General features: G+C 46.5%; 2 protein-coding genes across 5 annotated transcripts in view; both read left to right on the forward strand.

The window, feature by feature from the left end:
* The window catches only part of LOC308580544 (uncharacterized protein), a 38327-nt gene extending 29362 nt beyond the window's left edge, over positions 1 to 8965 (forward strand). For all 4 annotated transcript variants that reach the window (XM_081182353.1, XM_081182352.1, XM_081182355.1 and 1 more), the window contains 3 exons: positions 3139 to 3224; positions 5437 to 5644; positions 5778 to 8965. In XM_081182353.1, coding sequence (XP_081038479.1) covers positions 3139 to 3224; positions 5437 to 5644; positions 5778 to 7270 — 1787 coding nt within the window. In that variant the 3' untranslated portion in view covers positions 7271 to 8965. The remainder of the gene's footprint in view (positions 1 to 3138; positions 3225 to 5436; positions 5645 to 5777) is intronic.
* Positions 8966 to 12450: 3485 nt separating this feature from the next.
* Positions 12451 to 23674, forward strand: LOC308580566 (zinc finger protein 75D-like). Its single transcript, XM_081182400.1, has 7 exons — positions 12451 to 12547; positions 13484 to 13931; positions 14543 to 14659; positions 16906 to 17029; positions 20043 to 20125; positions 21797 to 21923; positions 22547 to 23674. Exons 1-7 carry the CDS (start codon positions 12486 to 12488, stop codon positions 23548 to 23550), a joined length of 1965 nt encoding a protein of 654 aa, XP_081038526.1. The 5' UTR covers positions 12451 to 12485; the 3' UTR covers positions 23551 to 23674.
* Positions 23675 to 25614: the final 1940 nt, after the last annotated feature.

The raw sequence follows: 25614 nt of genomic DNA on the forward strand, positions 1-25614 counted from the left end.
TTCGGGAATTAATACAGTATTTTCTGGAAGGGCGATTTTGTGGGAATTAAACTCTAGTTCCTATAGTAGCAGACTTTTGTGGAAGACAGCCCTGGGTTATTTGACCATTTAGCTATTTATCTTTTCCCTCCTATAAAAACTACACAAGACACTCTCTTTTAAAGTTTTGTTGTTGTTGAAATATATACCATATTTTTCGCTCCATAAGACACACTTTTTTCTTCCTAAAATGTTAGGGGAAATATCTGTGTGTCTTATGGAGCGAATGCATGGTCCCTGGAGCCGAATTGCCCTGGGGCAAAAAGCAGATCATGCTTTTTTTTTTGGAAGAGGGAAGTGGGTGTTGAAACAAAAGCCGCTGATCGTTTGCTGATCGGGAGAGAGATAAGGAATGCTAGAGATAAAGGAGGCTGCCTGGGAGGGGGGAGGTAAAGACAGCAAACTTGCAAAGGGGGAAAACAGGAAGACTAAAGCAATAAGGAGAGAAATTAGAATAAAAGGAAGAGCAAAAAACTGCTCCAGCTAAGGAAAAGACACTAAGGCAAAAAAGAAGGAAGGGAGTGTTGGAAGGAGACAGCTGATCGGTGGGATCGGAAGAAAGATAAGGGAGGCTAGCAGAGGCTGCCTGGAAGGAGGGAGGTAAAAGCCCATGGATCCTCAGGATTTTTACATTGGGTCACCCCAAATTCACCATCAGATCACATAGCATGTCCATGGCTACAGCCTGCACCAAAAAAATCACGCATGCGCTGTTTCCTGGGACTGCAATGGTGCAAAAATGTGGTTACAAAGCACGGATCCACATGGATCCTCAGGATTTTTGCATTGGGTCACCCCAAATTCACCATCAGATCACATAGCATGTCCATGGCTACAGCCTGCCCCCCCAAAATCACGCACCCACTGTTTCCTGGGGCTGCAATGGTGCAAAAATGTGGTTACAAAGCACGGATCCACATGGATCCTCAGGATTTTTGCACTGGGTCACCCCAAATTCACCATCAGATCACATGTCTGTGGCCATAGCATGAACCACAAAAATCATACATCCACTGTTTCGTTCAGAATATTTTTTCTTGTTTTCCTCCTCTAAAAACTAGGTGTGTCTTATGGTCAGGTGTGTCTTAAGGAGTGAAAAATACTGTATATATTTTGATTTTCCAAAATATAAACATACAACAAAATGACTTCCAAATCTAATGATTGAGATTACTCTGAACCGCCTGACTTCCCCCCATCCTTTCCACGGGTCCTATTGATTCTCTTTCAAGTGTATATCAATACTTCTCCAATTTTTCATCTTCCTAGATTTTATCTATACGTTCTGTTACATTTCAGGTGTGTTTAAAATCCTGCTAATGTTTTGACCTGTTCACAATGATTTTGTATATAAATTATAAACATTTCACATTATTTTTTTTAAAAAAAATGTCTTCTTGATTCCTGAGCTTCCCAGTTAGTTTTGCCATTTAAAGTTAAAATAAGATAAATTTTTTACTTAGTGTGCTTGCAGTTCTAACTTGCTGCTTTAACTGTTAAGACTGTGAACTGACAGTTCATCTAATAAGGGGGCAGGAGAGATGAAAATAATGCCAATGTGTTTCACCCTGGTTTCAGATAGTAATAATAATGATAATTTTATTATTTATACCCCACCCATCTGGCTGGGTTTCCACAGCCACTCTGGGCGGCTCCCAACAGAATATTAAAAACACCAAACATTAAAAACTTCCCTAAGCAGGTCTGCCTTCAGATGTCTTCTAAAAGTTAGATAGTTGTTTATTTCCTTGACATCTGATGGGAGGGCGTTCCACAGGGCCACCACCGAGAAGGCCCTCTGCCTGGTTCCCTGTAACATCACTTCTCGCAGGGAGGGAACCGCCAGAAGGCCCTCGGAGCTAGACCTCAGTGCATGGATAGACAGGTATAAGATGCCTGGGACCCAAATTTTCAGGGGCCTCTGACTCATTTACCAGAAGTAATGAATTTAGTGTTGACTCTGGAAGTGTATCCTCTATTCCGACCAAACTAAGCTCTCCTACTCCACTATGAATGTTGGCCACTATCGGAACTGGATTTTGAACCCTTAGGCCTGATCCTGAAGACTCATCTTGCGCTCTTAATCCTCCCTGAATTTGTGGCTGGGGACCAGGCTGCATCACTAGCTCTGCCCATGCAACCATCCCACTAAGGAACCTCTAAACATGTTGTCTGGTTGTTTTGGTTTCTGTCGCAAAGCAGGGCCTAAAATCAGTGGTGTGCTGTGATTATTTTTCATAGGGGAGCGTAAGGCCTAGAGGCGCCAGCTTGCGAGGACGATTGCGGCGGCGGGGGACAGACATCTTTTTTAAATTAAATAATTAGTTAGGTTTTTCAGATTAAAATTTTACAATTGCATATCCAACATACAACTTAAAAACAAGATTCCAAAGAACCTCCTGGACTTCGTTCCTCTCCTTTGTGGGTCCTATGATTCATCATTTCCTTCTGCACCTTTTATGTCAATCACATCTTTTACATCTCCATTGTATCCAAAATTCACCATTAAACTATGGTGGTACCTTGGTTCTCGAACTGAATCCATTCCGGGAGTCTGTTCGACTCCGGAAACTGTTCGGAAATCAAGTCACAGCTTCCGGTTGGCTGCAGGAGCTTCCTGCACTCAGTCGGAAGCCGCGGAAGCTGTGTCGGACGTTCGGCTTCTGAAAAATGTTTGCAAACCGGAACACTCACTTCTGGGTTTGTGGCGTTTGGGAGCCGATTTGTTCAACAACTAAGCCGTTCGGTAACCAAGGTACCACTGTAGAAGTGTTATTCCAATCCTGCTAACAATTTTAGCTGTTTACAGTGGTTTTTAAGATAAATTATAAATTTCCCCATTCCTTATTAAACTTTTGGTCTTCCTGATTTCTGATTCTTCCGGACATTTTAGCCATTTCAGCATCTTGCCGTCCTGACGTCCCATGCTTGAGAATCATGCCTCCCTCCCTAAGCCGGGCAGAAACTTTGCAGCTTGGGGAAGAAGGCACACGGGGAACATTTAGGGGAATAGCCTAGACCTCTTAATCCGCCAACTGCACACCACCGGTCTAAATAATTAAGAAACCGGTCTTCCTGTCATCTTTGTTCCCCTTGCAGGAGAAGGACTGAGGATTATTGTGGTGTGTCCTCCCTCACCCCTTCCTGATGGCGGAGTGGAAGCACCTTCTGTGCCTCTGGAACAGGTAAGAGAAGAGGCTGCAGTCTGGCTGCCTCTGTGTCCTGCACAACTCACTGGGCCTGGAAAAATTGTGGGAATGTTGTGGATAGCAGGAGGGGATATATTGATGAAATATTATCCTTCCTCACTCACGCTAGTGAGCCAGTAGCAGAGTACATTCTCCAGTATATTGCAGGAAACTAGTTGGTAGATTCGTTTGAATCTCTTTACTTAAGCAGTCCAATCTAGGTTGTCCAGATTGGGTTTTGTTCCTGGTAAATTCTCCCTTCTTCTTTGTTTTATTTCACCTTGATGTATTTTGTTGTCTGCCGGCTCTCAGCCAGCAGCACATGGGCTCATTCCCATATGGAATGAACTCAAACTCTGTTCTGTAACTGTAAGCTAAAGTCTGCATTCAGTTTGCTTACTGAACGTCAGTAAACTTCTTATCAATATTTTAAGAGAAGACTGTTTTGTCTTTATTCTTTATTTTTAGGAGGGATTAAAGGGGAATTTGGGACGCGGGTGGCGCTGTGGGTTAAACCACAGAGCCTAGGACTTGCCGATCAGAAGGTCGGCGGTTCGAATCCCTGTGACGTGGTGAGCTCCCATTGCTCGGTCCCTGCTCCTGCCAACCTAGCAGTTCGAAAGCACGTCAAAGTGCAAGTAGATAAATAGGTACTGCTCCAGCGGGAAGGTAAACGGCGTTTCCATGCACTGCTCTGGTTCACCAGAAGTGGCTTAGTCATGCTGGCCACATGACCCGGAAGCTGTACGCTGGCTCCCTTGGCCAATAAAGCGAGATGAGCGCCGCAACCCCAGAGTCGGTCACGACTGGACCTAATGGTCAGGGGTCCCTTTACCTTTACCTTTAAAGGGGGATTTACGAGGAACAAAACCCAATCTGGACAAAGCCAGATTGGATTCCTTAAGTAAAGAGATTCAAACCAATCTACCAACTAGCTTATGGCTATATACGAGGGAATGTACTCTGCTACTGACTCACTAGTGTGAGTGAGGAAGGATAATATTTTTATTTTTATTTTTAATGTATTTTTATTAAAGATTTTCTTGATTTACAAAGGTATGTGCAATGTCTCCCTCTCGTATTTTTCCCCACGTAACATTTTTTTTTACAAATCGGTTTCATTTGTTGAGACATTAGGAAGAAAAGGGGGAAAGAGGTGGAGTGGGGGAAAGATGGATGGGGGTGGGGTCGGTTGGCAATGTTTCTATTTTATTTAATATATGTGGGGTTTTGTGTCAGCGTTGCTTGTGCAGGTTCTTTGCTGTTCACTTGTATTTCTTTGGTGGTGAGAGAGGTTGGGGTTGGCCTAGGGTGTGGTCATTCATTGGTGGTTGGCTGTGGTGGTCTTTGTTTACATGTGTGAGTGGGGTGGGTGGGTGTTTTGGATCAGGTTAGCCATATTGATTTGTATGCTGTTGGTGGGTTTTTGTCATTGTCTTGTTGGGCTGTGTGTGTGATGAAGGGGATAAAGGCATCTTCTTCTATTTGTCCCCATGTCAGTTTCAGTTTATTGGTTCATTTTTCTGGTAAGGCTGTTTCCCATACTATTTGGTACTATTGCTCCATGCTTATTCCTGACAGGTCTCTCCAGTGTCTGGTGGTAATAATAATAATGATAATAATAATAATAATAATAATAATAATAATAATAATAATAATAATAATAATAATTGTTATTATTATTATTATTATTATTATTATTATTATTATTATTATTATTATTTATACCCCGCCCTCCCTGGCCAGAGCCGGGCTCAGGGCGGCTAACACCAATAAAATCACAGTAGAAACATAATAGGGGAAAAGAGAGGGGGGAGAGAAAAGAAAAGAAAAGAAAAATTAAAATACAGGTTAAAATGCAATTTAAAATGCAGCCTCATTTTAAAGTAGCTGATAAATCAAGACCATAAGGGGAGGGAAACATAAGGGTCAGACCGAGTCCAAACCAAAGGCCAGGCGGAACAGCTCTGTCTTGCAGGCCCTGCGGAAAGACGTCAAGTCCCGCAGGGCCCTAGTCTCTTGTGACAGAGCGTTCCACCACGTTATGATGTTTCTGGTTGCTGAGAGTAGGTGGGTTAAGGAAGGATAATATTTAATCAATATATCCTCTTCTACTATCCACAACATTCCTGCAAAAATCAACCTCTTCCCCACCTGCTCTCATCCTAGCTGCCCAGCAAGATCACATTTCTTTTTATCCCCCACTCAGGTGACGTTTGAGGATGTGGCTGTATGTTTCACCGCGGAGGAATGGAGCTCGCTGGATCCGGACCAAAGGGCGCTGCACAGGGAGGTCATGGAGGAGAACTGGAAAATGGTGACCTCCCTGGAACAGCAAGGCTTGGCTGCCCACGAAGCAGCAGTGCAGGCTGGGAGCAGTGAGGAACTCTGGGAAAGGACTGTGCAAAAGCTCATAGGTGAGCATCTCCCTTTTTGCGGTGGCTAAGGCTCCCTTTTCCTCGTAGCTGGTAAAGTCACCCTCCCATTTGTGATCTGCAGTGAATACTCCCTTTCTCACTTCAGTACTTACGAAGCTTCCTTTTGTTCCAGGAGCAGGGAGTCAGGGCGAAGGGGAACGCAGCGCGGCGTCCTTGCCAAGAGCCCGACGCAAAGAAGGCAGAGAGCCGAGGAGGAAAGCGGAAGCTAAACAGAAGAGCAAGGAGTCGCCTGCCCGTCGAGGCAGCGGCGCCTGCGCAATCCCAGCCGAAGAGAAACAGGACAAGAGGAAGGAAAGGTGTCCGGTGTGCGGCAAAATGTTCAAATGGAAATCGAGCCTCGATGCTCACTCCAAAGTCCACACAGGGGAGAAGCCGTTCAAATGCCTGGAGTGTGGGAAGGGCTTCAGCCGGAGCTCCAGCGTGACGTCACACGAGAAGATCCACAGAGGGGAGAAGCCGTACGAGTGCGCCGATTGCGGCAAGAGCTTCATTCGCCGGGACTCCCTCATCTCGCACCAGAGGATCCACACGGGGGAGAAGCCGTACAAGTGTCTGGAGTGCGGGAGGAGGTTCAACCGGAAAGGGAGCCTTATTTTCCACCAGAGAATCCACGCGAGGGACAAGCCCTACAAGTGCTCGGAGTGCGGCAAGAGCTACTGCAGGAATTCGAGCCTCATCTCTCACCGGAGAATCCACACCGGCGAGAAGCCGTTTCAGTGCCTGGAGTGCGGACAGAGTTTCAGAGAGAAGAAAAGCCTCACCGCTCATCAGGGAACTCACACGGGCGAAAAGCCCTTCAAGTGCTTTGAGTGCGGGCAGAGCTTCAACAGCAAAGGCAACCTCAATTTGCACCAGCGGATCCACTCCGGCGAGAAGCCGTTCCGGTGCCTGGAGTGCGGGCAGAGCTTCATCCGGAAAGGCGCCCTTATCTCACATCAGAGCATCCACACCGAGGAGAAGCCCTTCAAGTGCTCCGAGTGCGGGAAGTGCTTCCGGAAGAACTCGAACCTCGTTTCTCACCAGAGCATCCACACGGGCGAGAAGCGGTTCCAGTGCTTTGAGTGCGGGAGGAGCTTCACGCGGAGAGGCACGCTCAACTTGCACCAGCTCCTCCACACGGGCGAGAAGCCGTTCAAATGCCTGGAGTGCGGGAAGAGCTTCATTGTGAAAGGGTCCCTCGTTTCGCACCAGAGGATCCACACGGGCGAGAAGCCCTTCCAGTGCCAGGAGTGCGGGAAGAGCTTCATGAGGAGAGACTCCCTCATCTCACACCAGAATATCCACACGGGAGAGAAGCCCTACACGTGCCCCGAGTGCGGGAAGAGCTTCCGCCAGAAGAGCAACCTCACCGCTCACGAGGGAACCCACACCGGGGAGAAACCTTACAGCTGCCTGGAGTGCGGGAAAAGCTTCCGGCGGAACGAGAGCCTGAAAAAGCACCAGAGGCTGCACCTGGAACAGCTGCCTTGGAACATGGAAATAGCTCCCATGGCGACTCCGGTCCACAGGGGAGGAACCATCCAAATGCTTCGGATGTGGGACGAGCTTCGGCCAGAATATAAGGATCATGTCACATTGAAGAACCCACCCATGGGGGAATCCTAGAAGTGCGCACAGCATGAGGGGAAAGTGCCAATCTTCTTTAGATTCCCTATATTGCAGGGGGTTGGACTAGATGACCCCTGGTCCCTTCCAGCTCTACCGTTCTATGATTCTGTCGTTTTGCGATTCACATCCGAAGGAAGCATATGTAACAAAGTAGATTAGAGCAGTCGATGAAGTAGATTAGAGAATCCCCCCCCCCCCATGGACCACTTGACGGTCTTGACAAACCATTTAATGACAGTTAATACCTCTTGTTACGTTTGCTTCAGGTTGAGCATTTTCAGGTTGTGTCCCGCAGCGACCCGGAAGTTACTTGCGGGTTTCGCCACATGCGCAGGCACGCAAAGTGACGTCACACGCATGCGCAGAAGCAGCGAATCGCGACCCATGCAGACGCGGGTTGCGTTCTGCTCATGTTGCGAACGGGGCTCCGGAACGGATCCCGTTCGCAACCAGAGATACCACTGTATTCCCCTCCCCTTGCCCATTTTAGCAATTGTAACACACTGTGCTAGGTGCTGTATGATTTTAAATGGTATTTTAAATGCTATTTCATAGAATGACAATTTGCATTTGGATCGCAATAAAAGACAATATAAGAAATAAAAGAAGCAATGGAAAATACAGCTAAAAATCAATAGGAATATTTAACACGGACGTGCCATGGCATACCTGAACGAAGCTTGTGGACAACTGGGAACCCCTGGAATAGAACTCTAGTGACCAATTGGACCTTTGCAGCCAACAGAGAGTCCACACGTGAGACTGATGGTCTACAAATGTTCAAATCTCTACAAACCCTGTACTGTACTTAGGGAAAGGAATAGAGTCAGAATCTTACAAAGTGTTTTGAGTAAGCATTTAACCTCGTCGCCTTTTGTGAATGAACGATCACTCCTAGTGACCTAGAGCGGCCACCGGCTGGGGACTCAAAAGAGAATTTGGGATGCTTCAGTGGGGTGATGACTAGATGGGGCAGTGATAGTGGCTGATAAAGCTACTATTGAGGCACAGAGGGAGAAATGGACTCCCTCTCTCATTTTATGAGAACTCAAGTTTACCTAGTGAAAACAAGCAGCGATGTTTAGTGAGAGAGAGAAAAAGGACGATTAGGACCATCATCTTACACATCGATATAATGTTGTGGTTAGGTAGTTAACTGCTTCACTTTTTTGTGAATGAACCATTTTGTGGCTGGCGCCCATGACATCTTCATCAAAATTCCAAGGGTATTCATTGGCCAAAAAAAAAAAGTTGATGGCGACCACATCTCTCCCTATATTCTCAATCCAAGCGTACGAGAGGCATTTATCCAGAGTTGGAGGCCGCAATTCTGCCAGCCAAGCAAACACACTCAAGGTGAATGAGAAGCAAGGCCATTGAAAGGTATAGGTCCCCATACACACCTGGGAATATAACTGCCTCGAACTCCCTGGAAGTTTACTTCCAGGTCAACATCTTCCAGTGGACTTGTATTTTGTGGGACTTCAAATTGGATGATTCCTCACCCCACCCCATTATGCTTTTTATTTTTATTTCGCAAGGATCAACCACGTAGCCCTTTTAAAGTAGAGATCTTTATCCCAGTCTGCATCTGTATTAGATTTGAAACTCATACATGGTTTTCTCCTTGATGCCTCGTAGGAAGTGATTCATAAATTAAAGTAAATAAAGTCCTTTCCATTGTTGAACAAAGAGGCATGAATCCCTGAAATGCACTTCTCTCTCTCTCTCTCTCTCTCTCTCTCCCCCCCCCGTCTCCCCCTCTGTCTCCCCCTCTCCCTCCCTCTCTCTCTTTCTCTCCCTCTCCATGACAGGTTGTCAATCAACTGGCGTTTCTGGACCTGGTTCTGTCTGTATCCCTGTAAGAAAAGAGTTTGGACCCACTGTGTGTCTAATGATGTCACCTGGCAGAATTATGGCATCATATGATTTGACAGGCGGGTGCTGCCACTCACCTGCCAAAGTTGATCTGCAAAGCCTGGGATTGGTGGGGAGCTGCGTTCAAACAATAGCTCCTACTGACAGAGAGCCTCTTATGCAAAGGTGTTGCAGACCTCCTGTACACTTGCCCTCTTCCTGGCTTTGCAGAGAAGGGAAGAGGTCTCTCTCTGCTCCCTGACTTGGGGGTCTCCCCACGCATGAGCTGAGCAGATCCTCTATGCATCCTCCCCTGCAGCCCTGGGACTTTCCCCCTTCTTCCCAATACACCCTATGGGGAAGAGAGAGACTTGGCAGATCCCAGCAGGGGTGCCAACTTGAATAAAATATTTTTTTGGGGGGGGGGAGGTAAGTCCTGCCACATAATAAATACGTCATCATTTGGAATGAGTTTATGCAGAATGCAGCAGGATATTCACATCTAAAAATGTATTGGGATAATAACACTATATCAATTTATGTAAAAATGTATGGGATAGTACATTGCATTTTTGAAAAATTCCCCCCTCTTTTTTCTCTCATGAATATCTTTGTTCGCTTTCCCCCTTCTTCCCCTCTTTATTTCTTTATAATTGATTTTTCCCCAATACAAATATCAAAAAATCACATGACATGGTGAGCACACACCATTTGAATGCCAATACCCATCAACTTTTGGGGAGCCCGGCCTCCTAAAAAATATTTTTATTGGTCAAATCTTTTTTATTTCAATTTAAATTCAAACATTAAACATCAGCACCAACATTTAGGATTCCCTGAACCCTTTGACTCCCCTCAGCCCTTCAGTGGTTACCATTATTAATCTTTTTTCAACTGCTTCTCTTCTCTATTTTCCTTAATCCATTTCTTCCATAATTTTTAGTACATTACAAGCGTTACTCGAAACCCTGCCAAAGTTTTTAGTTGTTTACAGTGTTCTCTTAAATACATTGTAAATTTTCCCCATTCCTTCTTAAAGTTCTTCTCTTCCTGGTTTCTCCCGCCCCCACCAATAAAATATTTTAGGGGTAGTCAGAAACCCTAAAAATATTTTATGGGGTGGTGGTGAAGGGACCTCTACCCCTATGAGTTGACTCCTATGGCACAGAGGCAAAATGTGCAGAGCAGAGACAGAAGCCGCCACCCCCCCTTGCAGAAACAATGGGAGGAGGGAAGGGATTTTGCTCTTGGGGGTCTCCCCACCTCTGGCTTTTACTTCCTGTCCTTTCCAGGGATGCTGCTCAGCGCTTTTTAACCCTTGGCAAGCCAAACGTGCTCAGCTCAGCCCTCTCTGAAATTTCTCTCTTGAAAGCAGGAGTGAGACCATGTGCATTGCACACCCCTCCCCAAGATGCTTTATTTAGGGGATCCTTTCAGCTGGCATCCTTGTGAGCTGTTCCTTTTGTTGGCTATTTAAAGACGGAGCAGTGAAAAGGCTTTTCAAGAAGGAGGAAACGCCATCCTAGAACCAGAGAATGGGAGAGTTGGCAAGGGACCACCTACTCCAGCCCTCTGCAATGCAGGAATTATATATAATAAATGTTCATAAATGTACCAACCAAGCGCATACAGTGGTACCTCGGGTTACATACGCTTCAGGTTACAGACTCCGCTAACCCAGAAATAGTGCTTCAGGTTAAGAACTTTGCTTCAGGATGAGAACAGAAATTGTGCTCCGGCGGCGCGGCAGCAGCAGGAGGCCCCATTAGCTAAAGTGGTGCTTCAGGTTAAGAGCAGTTTCAGGTTAAGTACGGACCTCCGGAACAAATTAAGTACTTAACCCGAGGTACCACTGTACATAGATGTGTGGACCACGTGTCTGGAGCAGCACAGGAGGACCACCGTGAAACCATTTTCACTTCCAAACTGACCAAATGTTTTCTTCAAGGAGGGAGGAGGTGGGGGAGCCTCCCCATTGTCTTTTTGTTCACAAAGCCTGTCTTAAGGGTATGTCTGTGTATGAATAGGGTGAGCCTGTGACCTGGTTCTGGAACTAAGTATTTGTCATTACAAAAGACTGGCCAGGCTCCCCAGGGTATCCAATCAAGTAAGCATTAACAGGTAACCTGCCAGACAGGAAATAAACAACGCACCCAGATTTCTGTTGTAGACCGCCCTTTCTGTGGTGTAGGTATGATGATGATGATAATAATAATAATAATAATAATAATAATAATAATAATAATAATAATAATAATTTATTATTTATACTCCGCCCATCTGGCTGGGCTTCCCCAGCCACTCTGGGCGGCTTCCAAAAGAATATTAAAATACTGTGATACATCAAACATTAAAAGCTTCCCGAAACAGGGCTGCCTTCAGATGTCTTCTAAAAGCCTGGTAGTTGTTGTTCTCTTTGACATCTGCTGGGAGGGCGTTCCACAGGGCGGGTGCCACTACCGAGAAGGCCCTCTGCCTTGTTCCCTGTAACTTGGTTTCTCGCAGGGAGGGAACCACCAGAAGGCCCTTGGCGCTGGAACTCAGTGTCCGGGTAGAACGATGGGGGTGGAGACGTTCCTTCAGATGATGTATCTGGGAGTTGTCTTGGATTCCAAGGCGGACAATTTAAAATGTCTATATAAGGGCGGGCACACCTTTGTTCTGGGTCCTCCTTTCCTGCCTGTGAAAGGGGCACCCTGTTGCAACAGTTCAATAAAGATCAGGCTTACGAGCTGCTTTGCTTCTCAATATTCTCTGGTTGGCCTCTGTTATTTTCTCCAACCGATGGAGAACCTACAAAGGACTCCATAAGGGCTCTTGTGTCCCTCATAAGGGAATAAGGGCAGATTTACGTTTATTACATAGGTTTATAAGCAGAGGCGCAATGGCCCTCAGTCATGGATGCTCCAGTTGAGATTCTTGCATTGCAGGGGGTTGGACTAGATGACTCTTGGGGTCCCTTCCAACTCTACGATGATATAATATTGAGGAGAGCAGAACCAGGGGTGCGCAGGTGTAGTTTGAGACTGCTGGTGGTCTCGACAGACTATTTCATTAATTCCACCCCCCACCCACTGGGGGGTGGAATTAATGAAATAATCTGCATGACTTTTAACAGATTGGCGATTTGCATTGGGGTCGCGATAAAATACAATGTGAGAAATAAAAGAAGAGGTGAAAAGGAACGCAACTAAAAATCCATATGAATATTTAACACGGGCGTCCCTGAACCAGGCCGCGGTTGCTAGGGGGGCGCCCGGTTGCTAAGCAGCCGGCAGCAGGCCCGGTTGCTAAGGGGGCGGAGCCGGCCGAGGCGACGCGAGGAGGCGGAAGTGAGGCGGGGAAAGGGACCCGGATGAGGCCGGGCGGAGCTTGCGCTCGCGGCCGGAAGGAAGCCAGGCTCACCGCAACCCACGGGTAACCATGGCAACGGGGGAGGGGGGGGAGATTTCTCTGCGACGATATTAAGGGCCCCTCAGGCACCTGGGGAGGAGCAGCACCTGCCTGTCAACCTTAAGATTCTTTTTTTAGTCATCTAATCTTCCTTGCTGTTTTATACTGTATTGTTTTAATTAGTGTTTTTATAGTTGTTTTGATTTTGTGTGGAGTGCCCTACCTGGGTGGATGGAGCAGCCAAGGAATTTCGTTGTCCCCGAGAGGGGGCAATGACAATAAAGATATTATTATTATTATTATTATTATTATTATTATTATTTTTCATCAGGGCCATTTTCTCCCCTGAGTTTAAGGAGCTCCAGAGACCCCGCTCGATTGCCTGAGCCCAGATGCCAGGGCTTAGGGCGGCCGCCTTTGATTGGGGGCGATTGATTTTCTCACCTGGTCCTGAATCCACTTCACAGCAACCCATTGCAACCTGTTGCAGCCTCACAGGGTGACCCCTCTGCAATTTGTCTCTCACACACTTATGAATGTGTAAATCTGTCTGTGCTTGGCCACCCAGAGCTTATTTTTACTACGTACTTTGTGGTTTTATATCTTGATTTTATTCTGTGAACCGGCCTGAGACTCCCGGGTATAGGGCGGTATATAAATTCAATTAATAATAATAATAATACACAGCCTTCCAAACACCCGCGTTTTTTGGGAGAGGAGCCCTAACTCGGCAGGCAGGCAGAAGACCTGAAATTCAGGACAAAATAATAGCAGTAATAATAATTTAATTATTTATGCCCCGCCCATCTGGCTGGGTTTCCCCAGCCACTCTGGGCGGCTCCCAACAGAATATTAAAAACACGATAAGACATCAAACATGAAAAACTTCCCTACAACTGTATCTGTACGTTTTACGTAGCGGTTTCACATTGAAATACAGGACAATCCTGCATTATACAGGACAGGTGGCAAGCCTGCCAGCGCTGGTTCCCAGATACGAGAGACCATGTTGGAGGATACAGGAAGAAGCCCTCAAGCTGCCCAGGCTGAGAGCAGTGGGAAATTCTGGGAAGGCAGTGTGAAGAAGACCCTGGGTCAGGAAAGCAACATCCTCTGTTCAGATGCTCCAAGCCAGCGCTTCAGGCATTTCTGCTACCAGGAGGCCGAAGGACCCAGAGCGGTTTGCAGTCGACTCCACTATCTCTGCCATCAGTGGCTGAAGCCGGAGCGATACACAAAAGCTCAGATCTTGGACCTGGTGATCCTGGAGCAATTCCTGGCTGTCCTTCCCCCGGAGATGGAGAGCTGGGTCAGGGAATGTGGAGCGGAAACCAGTTCCCAAGCGGTGGCCCTGGCAGAAGGTTTCCTCCTGAGTCAGGCAGAGGAGAAGAAGCATGCAGAGCAGCAGGTGAGACACTTTAATCTTAATAGTTTTGTGCTGATGGCTGTATTTTCATAAACTTAAAATAAACAAAAACATTTTTATTGTTTTGGATATTAGAGGCTGCAGCAAAAATAACTTACTTGTTAAATTTTAACTGCTATATTACAACCTATGTGCCAGTCATCCATTATCCCTTTTCTTCTATTGTTTAGGTATTTAGAATATAAATGTTTAAAAATCCCATATACAGTGGTCCCTCGGGTTACATACGCTTTAGGTTACATACGCTTCTGGTTACAGAGTCCACTAACCCAGAAATAGTACCTTGGGTTAAGAACTTTGCTTCAGGATGAGAACAGAAATCGCGTGGCGGCGGTAGCGGGAGGCCCCATTAGTTAAAGTGGTGCTTCAAGTTAAGAACAGTTTCAGGTTAAGAACGGACCTCCAGAACGAATTAAGTACTTAACCTGAGGTACCACTGTATATCTCTATCTATCTATCTATCTATCTTTACCCAGGTATTCAGTGTCTGAAGTTTTATTGAGTGACATGCTACATTAGGGCATCTCCTAACATGTATTCCATGTATATCCTTTTTCTCATCCATTTCTCTTTTTACTCCCTGCATATTCTAGTTTCACGAGCAGGAAGTAGACTCTGATCTCCCTGAGGCGGAGGAGACTCCATGGATGCCGAAAATACCTTCTCTTCCTTGTGGTGGGGCAGAAGCCGCCTCAGTAAAACTGTATCAGGTAAGCAGGCGGCAGGGAATGATCACTGGGTAGCCAAGTGGGGACAGGATCCTGGCCCTTGTTGCTGGACGAACTCAAGCTCCCAATTCTGTTTCTGGCAAAGCCTTTGCTGCATCAATCATGTACAAGGTGTTGCTTACAAAGTATAGCAGGTACAAGACAGGTATTTCTGCACTAGCTAAGGTGTTGATCCAGCAGGTTTCGTGTCCAGTGTGTCTTCCTTTTGAAGAGCGGGGTGGGCTGACGAGAACCTGCTCTCATCAATAATCAGCCTCACGCCAAGTTGGATTCAAAGAGCTTAGTAGCCAACATTTATTGTGTACAGTAAAAAAAACATACTCTCTGCCTCCAGCCCAACTTTTGTTTGTTCCGTACTCCAAAAGTAACAACCAGAAGAATGCAACTTTTGCCTCTGCCCGCAGACAAAGAGAGTGCCATATATGGGCATAAGGTCATCACACCAGATCCCGTAATAAATCATTTTTTTATATATAATTTTTTTATTGGTTTTTCACAATTTTTATAAACACAAACAATAAACAATACAAACAATCAAACACACAAACAAACATATATAATTTCATATCCTTTTTTCTTAAATCTTCCTTCACCGACTTCCCCATACCTCCCCTTTCTACATCCCAATTTCCAAACTTGTTTCAGCAAATCCCGTAATAAATCAGGCTATGCTACGTGGGCCAATCATTAGTCTAGCATGAGGTGTTCACACGCTCATCATGCTCCAAGCAATGCCTCCTGCTACAAAATCACCCTGCAATAATAAAAGTTTTTGTGCATGCTGTTATGTACAAACAATCAGCAGCTGAAGTCCAAGGATTGGCAAGAAAGTAGGCACGTCTTCTTGTGGGTTGGAGCCTGTGAAGTTGGTTTGCAGAGAAGTGAAGTTGGTCTTGGCTCAGCATCCGAATATGCTTTCAGTGACCTCACCAGAAGTCTGTGGGAGAAAATTCCCTTGGTGGAGGATGGGGGTTCAAAGGCTCACACCAAACCCCCCAATTAGTCTGACTTCATTCAGTAATGCATTACCAGACGAAAGAGTCTGTGAGAGCATATCCATTAGCAAATGTGCATCGTCAAGGCTGCTTCTTCTCTAGCCAACCACTTTCTGCCACCTCAACGCCCCACCGTCTCTTCATCCAAGTGCAGTCCTTGAAAACACTCAACCCAAGTTTTTTGCTCTCTGTTCAGAGCCCTCCATATGCCTTATCTGGAGTTGTCTTTCACACTAACAGCGCTGGGTTTCTCCTATTTTATTTATTTATTTATACACCACCCTATACCCTGAGGTCTCAGTTCACAGAAAAGATCACAATATATAAAATCAAAATAAAAACAATAACCCAATAACACCACACCACACCCCCAAAAGAGCCACATTTTAAAAGGGTGTAGGATGTCAATCAGGTCAACCAAAGGCCTGGTTAAAAAGGAACATATTAGCCCGGCGCCTAAAGTTGTATAATGAAGGCACCAGGCGAACTTCCCAGGGGAGAGCATTCCACAGACGGGGAGCCACTGCAGAAAAGGTCCTGTTCTTGTGTTGCCATCCTTTGGACCTCTCGAGGTGGAGGCACATGAAGGAGGGCCTCACAAGATGATCTCAGGTGCATATGTAAAGAGTCGGTCCTTGAGGTATTGCGGTCCTGACCCGTTTAAGGCTTTGTGGGTCAAAACTAGCACTTTGAATTGGGCCCAGAAACTAACTGGTAGCCAGTGCAGTCAGACCAGGATCGGTGTAATATGCTCAAACCGTCTTGCTCCAGTGAGCAACATGGCCACTGAATTCTGCACCAGCTGAAGTTTCCGAACTGTCTTCAGAGGCAGCCCTACATACAACACATTGCACTTTGTAATAGTTCTTACCAGTTCTGTGGTCAGGCCTCACTCTGGTGTAGTGACCCTGGCCTCACTGATAATAGTTTTTGCAGAATTTCTACCTCAGGTGGGAGGCTCTTTGCTGATACAAGGTACCAGAAGCAGCTCCACAATAAGGCATGTCTTGAGTAGAGGTTTCCGATGTGACGGGCAGAACGCTTCTCTGTCAGTCTTCCTCGTTCCCTACCTTAGATCCAGCTCCTTATTTTCCCAATGGCCCTCATGAAGGTTTAAATCCTATAAGGAGATACCCACCAACCTCACCCTTAATTGTTTTGTCTGATTTCACTTGAAGGGGGGGAGAATTGCAGCAATAACTGTGCAGGGTGAAATGTATCTTTCTCTTTCAGGATCTTTTGGTATTTGAGGAGGTGGGTGTTTACTTCACTGGGGAGAAGTGGGCGCTGCTGGATTCAGACCAAAGGACCCTTCACAGGGACGTCATGAAGAAATGTGGGATCATGACCTCTCTAGGTAAAGTTCTTTCTGTTTAAAGTTTGGTAAAAATCAGTGTCCAAGTTCTAATAAATTATTGGAACCTTTTTTCTTTTTCCATTCTTATCTATTGGCAGAGGGCTCAGTAGTTATTTCTGATATTTTTAATTCATATGAGTTTGTATTGAACTGTTTTGATAAACTTGTTTGTGCTTTATTTAGATGTGACTGTATTTTTTATATAGTGGTACCTCAGGTTACATACGCTTCAGGTTACAGACTCCGCTAACCCAGAAATAGTACCTCGGGTTAAGAACTTTGCTTCAGGATGAGAACAGAAATCGTGCTAGGCGGTGCGGCAGCAGCAGGAGGCCCCAATTAGCTAAAGTGGTGCTTCAGGTTAAGAACAGTTTCAGGTTAAGAACGCACCTCCGGAACGAATTAAGTACGTAACCAGAGGTACCACTGCATTATAGTGACCATAATGTTTGTTAATTTTCAGCGCTATTGTTATCATGAGATGCTTTCAGCTCAACATTTGTTGCTGGAAAAGCAGAATGCAAGTATTAAATCTAAGATCACCACCTTGAGTCTTCCTCTTCCAGTCCAGCTGGCTTCTGGGGGTTTCTTCCCAGGAAGCCCTGGGCTGGGAGATATTTGCCAAAGCCATTCAGTGATGTCAGGTGTGACTTGTCAGAGGGTGCGTTCCCCACTTGCTTCTGGAGGAAGTGGTTTGATGCTCTAAGGCTGCAACCTCATATGTGTGCATCAGAACATAAGTTTTGATCAAGCCAAAGGTTCACCTTGTCTACGGTCAGGGAATGGTCAGACGCAGAGGAATGGTGGAGGAACCATCTGGGGAATCCCCAAGGGAAGAAGGCTCACAGCTTGGGGATTGGTGGTAGGACAATGATGAGTAGTCAGAGGGAGACGTTTGGGAGGAGGAGGTGTTGGAAGCTGAAGAGGTAACAGGGTTTAGTGAGCGGGGAGAGCATGTGACAGAGAGAAGCCCAGAATCACAGGCAGAAGCTGAAGCAGGAGAGGAGGGAGGCCAAAAGGCAAAGATGGGGCAGGCTGGTGAAGAGGCCACCAGCTCCCCTCTCTCCTGGTCTCCCTGAACCAAGAGAGGCATGAAGTGGGAGGAGCAAAGACAGCCACACTGGCATAGTCTCTGATTGCTTGGGAAGGAGAGGAGGAGATCCAGCCAGCTGTAGGGAGGTGGGGACCTCTAGTCTTGGCAACTGCTTCGTGGGGACAAGACCTGAGTTCTCATTAGGCCTGACACTTGTGTTTTGCTAATAAAGAGTTACCGCATCTTTCACGCTATAGGGCGCATCCTACCATAGGACGCACCTTGTTTTAGAGGGGGAGAACAAGAAAAAAAAATCATAGAGTCATAGAATCATAGAGTTGGAAGAGACCACAAGGGCCATCGAGTCCAACCCCCTGCCAAGCAGGAAACACCATCAGAGCACTCCTGACATATGGTTGTCAAGCCTCTGCTTAAAGACCTCCAAAGTAGGAGACTCCACCACACTCCTTGGCAGCAAATTCCACTGTCCAACAGCTCTTACTGTCAGGAAGTTCTTCCTAATGTTTAGGTGGAATCTTCTTTCTTGTAGTTTGGATCCATTGCTCCGTGTCCGCTTCTCTGGAGCAGCAGAAAACAACCTTTCTCCCTCCTCTATGTGACATCCTTTTATATATTTGAACATAGCTATCATATCACCCCTTAACCTCCTCTTCTCCAGGCTAAACATGCCCAGCTCCCTTAGCCGTTCCTCATAAGGCATCGTTTCCAGGCCTTTGACCATTTTGGTTGCCCTCCTCTGGACACGTTCCAGTTTGTCAGTGTCCCTCTTGAACTGTGGTGCCCAGAACTGGACACAGTACTCCAGGTGAGGTCTGACCAGAGCAGAATACAGTGGCACTATTACTTCCCTTGATCTAGATGCTATACTCCTATTGATGAGGCCCAGAATTGCATTGGCTTTTTTAGCTGCCGCGTCACACTGTTGGCTCATGTCAAGTTTGTGGTCAACCAAGACTCCTAGATCCTTTTCACATGTACTGCTCTCAAGCCAGGTGTCACCCATCTTGTATTTGTGCCTCTCATTTTTTTTGCCCAAGTGCAATACTTTACATTTCTCCCTGTTAAAATTCATCTTGTTTGTTTTGGCCCAGTTTTCTAATCTGTCAAGGTCGTTTTGAAGTGTGATCCTGTCCTCTGGGGTGTTAGCCACCCCTCCCAGTTTGGTGTCATCTGCAAATTTGATCAGGATGCCCTTGAGTCCATCATCCAAGTCGTTGATAAAGATGTTGAATAAGACCGGGCCCAAGACAGAACCCTGTGGCACCCCACTAGTCACTCTTCTCCAGGATGAAGAGGAACCATTGATGAGCACCCTTTGGGTTCGGTCAGTCAGCCAGTTACAAATCCACTGAGTGGTAGCAGAGTCAAGACCGCCTCTCTGTCAAGTCCCCCTCTCTGCTCAGCGCCCCTTCAGCGAAGTGGCAGGAGAAACGGAGCCCCTTCCCTTGGCTGAAGTGGCGCTGCGCAGCTCTCCCTCTCTGCTGAAGCCAGGAGAGTCTTGCTCTCTTGGCTTCAGCAAAAGGAACCCGAAGCCTTCGGAGCGCAGCGCGAGTATCCCTGAAGCCTGGAGAGCGAGAGGGGTAGGTGTGCACCGACCCCTCTCGCTCTCCAGGCTCCCCCGAAAGCAATGCGTAGCCTCCGGAGCACACACATTTCCCCTTAATTTTACAGCGAAAAATACAGTAACTCTAGCTTGCTTGGGGTGATTTCCTGCTGGCTCGCTGCTGTCATCTAGCACCCTGCTTCCTTCAGTGGCCAGCCAGATGCTTCCATCAGCAGGGTGTAAAGGCATAAGCCCTCTGTCATTCTTACTTCAGAGCAGCTGGTATTGAGAAGCAAACCTCTTCTGAAGCTCTAACTTAGTGTGACTTGGCCAGAGAAAAAGCCAGATGTAAATAATCTAAATACAGAACAACAGAAAAAGGGTATAAATAATCCAATATCTTCCTGCCATTCCAGGCAGTGAAATAACAGCAGCCATCAGTTCGGGGCCGCCTGTTCTTCAGGATGGAATGGGAACGGATTCCACGCAACCAGACAAGGTAAGGGGTTGATCATCCCAGATCCTTCAGTGACCCTCAGTGCCCATTCCACCTTCATGCTTCAGTGATGAGTGTGAACAGGTCTCTGTTCTCTCCTCATCTTCCTGGGCCTGAACCATCACCTTTGCTTCTGTCAATTTGCCTGCTGAAGAGATTGCAAGCGCCATAGCTCTGTTGCAGAACATCTGCTTTGTATGCACAAGTTCTTGGGTTCAGTTCCCAGCATCTCCATGTAGAGCTGGGAGACTCCAGAAACCCTGGAGGGCCTCTGCCGGTCAGTGTAGACTCAGTATAATGCAGCTTCTTTAAAGACTTTCTTTTCTCTCTCTCTCCTTTTTTTTTTTGGGGGGGGGTAATCTTTATTTACTTTTCTTCACTTTTATTTGTACAAGAAACATGCAAAACAGCATTTGATAGCATATAAAGAGCAAAACATAAACATATATATTAGAAGCAAAAAAACTTGTCTTGATGATTTGGAAGAGCCGCAAAAAGATCCATTGAGCACATGGATTGATAATATGGACAGATTAGTTACATACGAATGAATTGCATGTCGACGCAAAAAAAGAATGGATAAATGTGAAGAAATCTGGAACAAATATTTAAGCGATAAGGCGCTTAAGTGGTGGGAAGTAGGAGAGAGAGGTGGGAAAATATTGTTTTAAAAGGTGTAGTTGTAGGTATATCAGTGTATTCAAATCTGAATTGTCAAATTGTATTATTATTGTTATTATGGTTTTTGTTGTATGTGTCTTTTGCGGTTGATGTTTGTATCAAAAAAAATGATTAAACAAATTTTTTAAAAAGCAAAACATATAATAAAAATAAAATGGCATGTATGTGCATGGCTGTGTATACGTGCATTGCACCAACCTGGAAGTGATAAACGTCATAAAGATGTCACTGGAAGGGCGGAATGAGGTGTTTGCAGGCTTTTCCAATGGGTTTCAATTAAATGAAATTTTGCCACCACGCACGGTGCCTCAGAATGTAACCCCCCACCTAAACGGGGGGGGGGGGGCGCGGGCCTGCTTGTAATACATTTGTATTTGGGCTAAGTATCAAAGCTCAAGCTGTGAAAGGAAACAAGTTGTGTCCAGAGAGGGAGCCACCACGGAAAAGGCCCATTCTCGTGTTGCCACCCTCTGGGCCCCTTGTGGAGAGGGGGCGCACAGAGAAGGGCCTCAGAGGACGATCACAGGGCCCAGATTGGGGAGAGGCAGTCCAAATCAGATAAAAAGCACCCGGTGGCTCCGAGCCGTGTCTAAATCTTACGTCAACGTGTAATTTCCTCCATTATAGCCGACTTTCAGGACTTCCAACAAGCCTTTCAAGCTGAAAGCTTTCCCAGTTTCTAAGACGTTTTTACTGCTTTATCATTTGCTGCTTGCTGCCCTGGGCTGTTTGGGGAAGAAGTCTGGGATATAAATTTAAGAAATCGGATTGATCTGAGGGTGGGATCTGGTGACCCTCCAGCAGGACTCCCAACTCCCATCATCCCTGACTATTGGCCATGGTAGCTGGAGCTGATGGAAGTTGGGGTCTGGCGGCTTAAATCCTCCTGCGGAGAAACGCCTGCTTGGCTGCCCCACTTTTACTGACTTACTTGCAGCAAGTAGAAGGGGAAGAAGCATGACTTGTTGCCTGTTTGAACCCTATGTCTTCTAGGGCCTGGTGACCTTTGAGGACGTGACTGTGTACTTCAATGAGGAGGAGCTGGCAGTGCTGGATCCGTATCAGAGAGACCTGCACAGGGAAGTCATGGAAGAAAACTTTTGGAACGTGTCTTCTCTGTGTAAGCTTTCCTCCTTTTTCACCTCCGGGGTCAGAAGCAGACTGTAAACATTAGGAAACAAATAATATGTTTCTGAGCACAATTCAAAGTGCTGGTGCTGACCTCTAAAGCCCAAAACGGCCTCAGCCCCAGTATACCTGAAGGAGCATCTCCACCCCCACTGTTCAGCCCGGACACTGAGGTCCAGCGCCGAGGGCCTTATGGCGGTTCCCTCCTTGCGAGAAGTGAGGTTACAGGGAACCAGGCAGAGGGCCTTCTCAGTAGTGGCGCCCACCATGTAGAACGCCCTCCCGCCAGATGTCAAGGAAATAAACAACTATCTGACTTTTAGAAGACATTTGATGGCAGCCCTGTTTAGGGAAGTTTTTAATGTTTGATGTTTTATTGTGTTTTTAATATTCTTTGGGAGCCGCCCAGAGTGGCTGGGGTATAAATTTTTTATTATTATTATTATTATTATTATTATTATTATTATTATTATTATTATTATTATTATTATTATTATTAACATCCTCAACACAATGTAGTGGATTATGAAAAGGAGTGTCTGTTGTCTTACAGCTGTAAACGAATTCCCTTACTCTCTTGTGGCCTTACTACATTGTGCCACTTCTCTTTTCCAGCATGTGATAGACTCACGTGGAAGAGTGAGACTGAGCAAGAACTGTGTGGCGCGTCACTGAAAAGAGACAGAAGCAGAGAGAGGAAAGAGTGGAGGCGAAAAACGGAAGCAAAACAGAAGGGAAGGAAAAGTTCTGTGGGTTATCAACCCTGTGACTTCCAGGAAATCCCAACCCAAGACAAAATGGCGGAAGGAAAAGAAAGGAATAGGCATCCCGTGTGCAAGAAGACCTTCGGTTTGAAACCAAGTTTTAATGTTCAACGGAGAACGCAAACACTGGAGAAACCACTTCAGTGCTCCGAGTACGGAAAGGGCTTAAGCCACCGTTCAGAACTCAAGACCCGTAAGAGAGTCCTCCTAGAGGAGAAAGTGTTTCACTGCTTGGAGTGTGGGAAGAACTTCAGTGGGCATTCGAGCCTCAGGACCCACCAGAGAATCCACATAGGGGAGAAGCCGTTTCAGTGCTCCGAGTGCGGAAAGAGCTTCACTCAGAAAATCAACCTCCATTCCCATCAGAAAATCCACACGGGAGAAAAACCGTTCAGATGCTCCGAGTGTGGAAAGAGCTTCATCAAGAACACGGACCTCACACGGCACCAAAGGATCCACACCGGGGAGAAACCCTACGCCTGCTCCGAGTGCGGCATAAATTTCCGCCACAAGTGGAACCTTAGGAACCATCAGAGGCTGCACACAGGGGAGCAGCCCTTTAAATGCGCCGAGTGCGGGAAGAACTACGTCAACAGCACGAACCTCCTTTCACATCAGAGAAGCCACACGGGGGAGAAGCCATTTCAGTGCTTGCAGTGCGGGAACTGCTTCCGGAGGAACGGGGACCTCGCTAGGCACCAGAGGGTCCACACAGGGGAGAAGCCCTACAAGTGCTTGATATGTGGGAAAAGGTTCAGTCAGAACTCGAGCCTCCATGCCCACGAGAGGAGCCACACAGGAGAAACAGTACGGATGCTCAAGGTGTGGAAAGAGCTTTGGCCGGAACAGGCCTAACACCACATCGGAGAATCCGCACGGGAATTTCATGTAGAAGTGTTGGAAGCAAGTGTGGGAATGTTCAGGGATGCAGGAGAGGCTATATTGTTTGATTATATCCTTTCCAACTTGTGTTAACGGCTTCGGCCCAGTATACCTGAAGGAGCGTCTCCACCCCCATCGTTCTGCCCGGACACTGAGGTCCAGCACCGAGGGCCTTCTGGCGGTTCCCTCATTGCGAGAAGCAAAGCTACAGGGAACCAGGCAGAGGGCCTTTTCGGTGGTGGCGCCCGCCCTGTGGAATGCCCTCCCATCGGATGTCAAGGTGATGGACAACTATCTGACATTCAGAAGACATCTTAAGGCGGCCCTATTCAGGGAAGCTTTTAATGTATGATATTTTAGTGTTTTTTGGTTTCTGTGGAAGCCGCCCAGAGTGGCTGGGGAAACCCAGCCAGATGGGCGGGGTACAAATAATAAATTATTATTATTATTATTATTATTATTATTATTATTATTATTATTATACAGTTTAGCAGAGTAACATTCCCCTTTTAAAACTTGCACAGCGGGTGCGTTTGCTCAGGCTCGCTAAAGCCTCTAAAATAAGTTTCGTTGATAATTCCCTATTCAGTCCCTCATAAAAAGATAAGACATGACACCGTCTTCTATAAAAGTATAAAAAGAGTTTACTCACACATTCTGTTCACAATTGGATCCCAGAAAGCAGACTTAAGTTAGAAAAGTAATATACCTGGAAACTATCCTTTAAGGAGATAGCCCCTTTGGAATGCAGATGTTGCTTCTTCGATGGATATTGTCAGAGAGAGAGAGAGATGGATGACCAGTCTTGCTCTTTTGTCACCTGGGCAGGTGAGGTTACGCCCACCTTTAGTCACATGCAGAGGAAGTCTGCCCCAGCCTAAGAGAAAGTTCCGACTGGCTGGTCCAGACATCCCCTTTTATGTCCACTTTAGGGATGCTGTACTTCTGTTTCACATCCCACAGCAAGAACGTAAGGAAAGCCTGGCTGCTGGATCAGGCCAGGATCAGCATCCTGTTCTCAAGGTGGCCAGCCAGATTCTTGTGGGGAATCTGGCAAGCAGTAACCGAATACAAGAGCATTCTCCCCTCCTTCAGTTTCCAGAAATTGGCATTCAGCAGCGTTGCTGCCCCCAGCTGTGAAGGCAGTGCTCAGCTTCCATCATTGCCAGTAGCCATTGAAAGATAAAAGTAGGTAAAGGACCCCTGGGCGGTTACATCCAGTCGAATTTGACTATGGGGTGCAGTGCTCATCTCCGCTTTCAGGCCGAGGGAGCCGGTGTTTGTCCAAAGACCGCTTTTCCGGGTCATGTGGCATCGTGCCTAAACTGCTTCTGGTGCAACGAGACACTGACGGAAACCAGAGTGCACGAAATGCCATTTAGTTTCCTTCCACAGCGGTACCTATTTATCTACTTGCACTGGTGTGCTTTCAGACTGCTTGGTTGACAGGAGCTGGGACAGAGCAACAGGAACTCACCCCGTCATGGGGATTCGAACCGCCAACCTTCTGATCGGCAAGCCTAGAGGCTCAGGGGTTTAGACCACAGCGCCACCCATGTCCCAAATAGACTAGGAGTAGGCATTCTTTGACGAAAGAGGCTCCTAATGGCTAGAAAGGAATCAAAATTCCAGAAGGTTGTATTCATAAGGTCCGTAGAAGCAGAGCACAGCCATGATGGCTGGTAGCCATTCAGAGCCTGGTTCACCCTGAATTTGCCCAATCCTTTTTTTGAAGCCATCCAAGCTAGGGCCATCACTGCCTCCTCAGGCAGGGAGTTCCATAGCTTAACAATGGGCTGTGTAGTTAATGAAGATTACTAATTTGGGTTCATTAATCTCAGTGGGTCTACTCTGAGGAGCACTTAGTTGAATACAACCCAGGATGTTTGGGGATCCTATGACTGTGCTGGCAAGTACTGTCACCCTCTTCCTTCACATTACCCTCTGCCAGCCTGGTGCTTTCCTGGTTTCTTGGACTACAAAACCCATCACCCTTGGCCACTAGTTGTGCCGCTGGCAACTATACTACAAAACCCA

This window comes from Podarcis bocagei (assembly GCF_964188305.1).
Source record: "Podarcis bocagei genome assembly, chromosome: 2".
Lineage (NCBI taxonomy): Eukaryota > Metazoa > Chordata > Lepidosauria > Squamata > Lacertidae > Podarcis > Podarcis bocagei.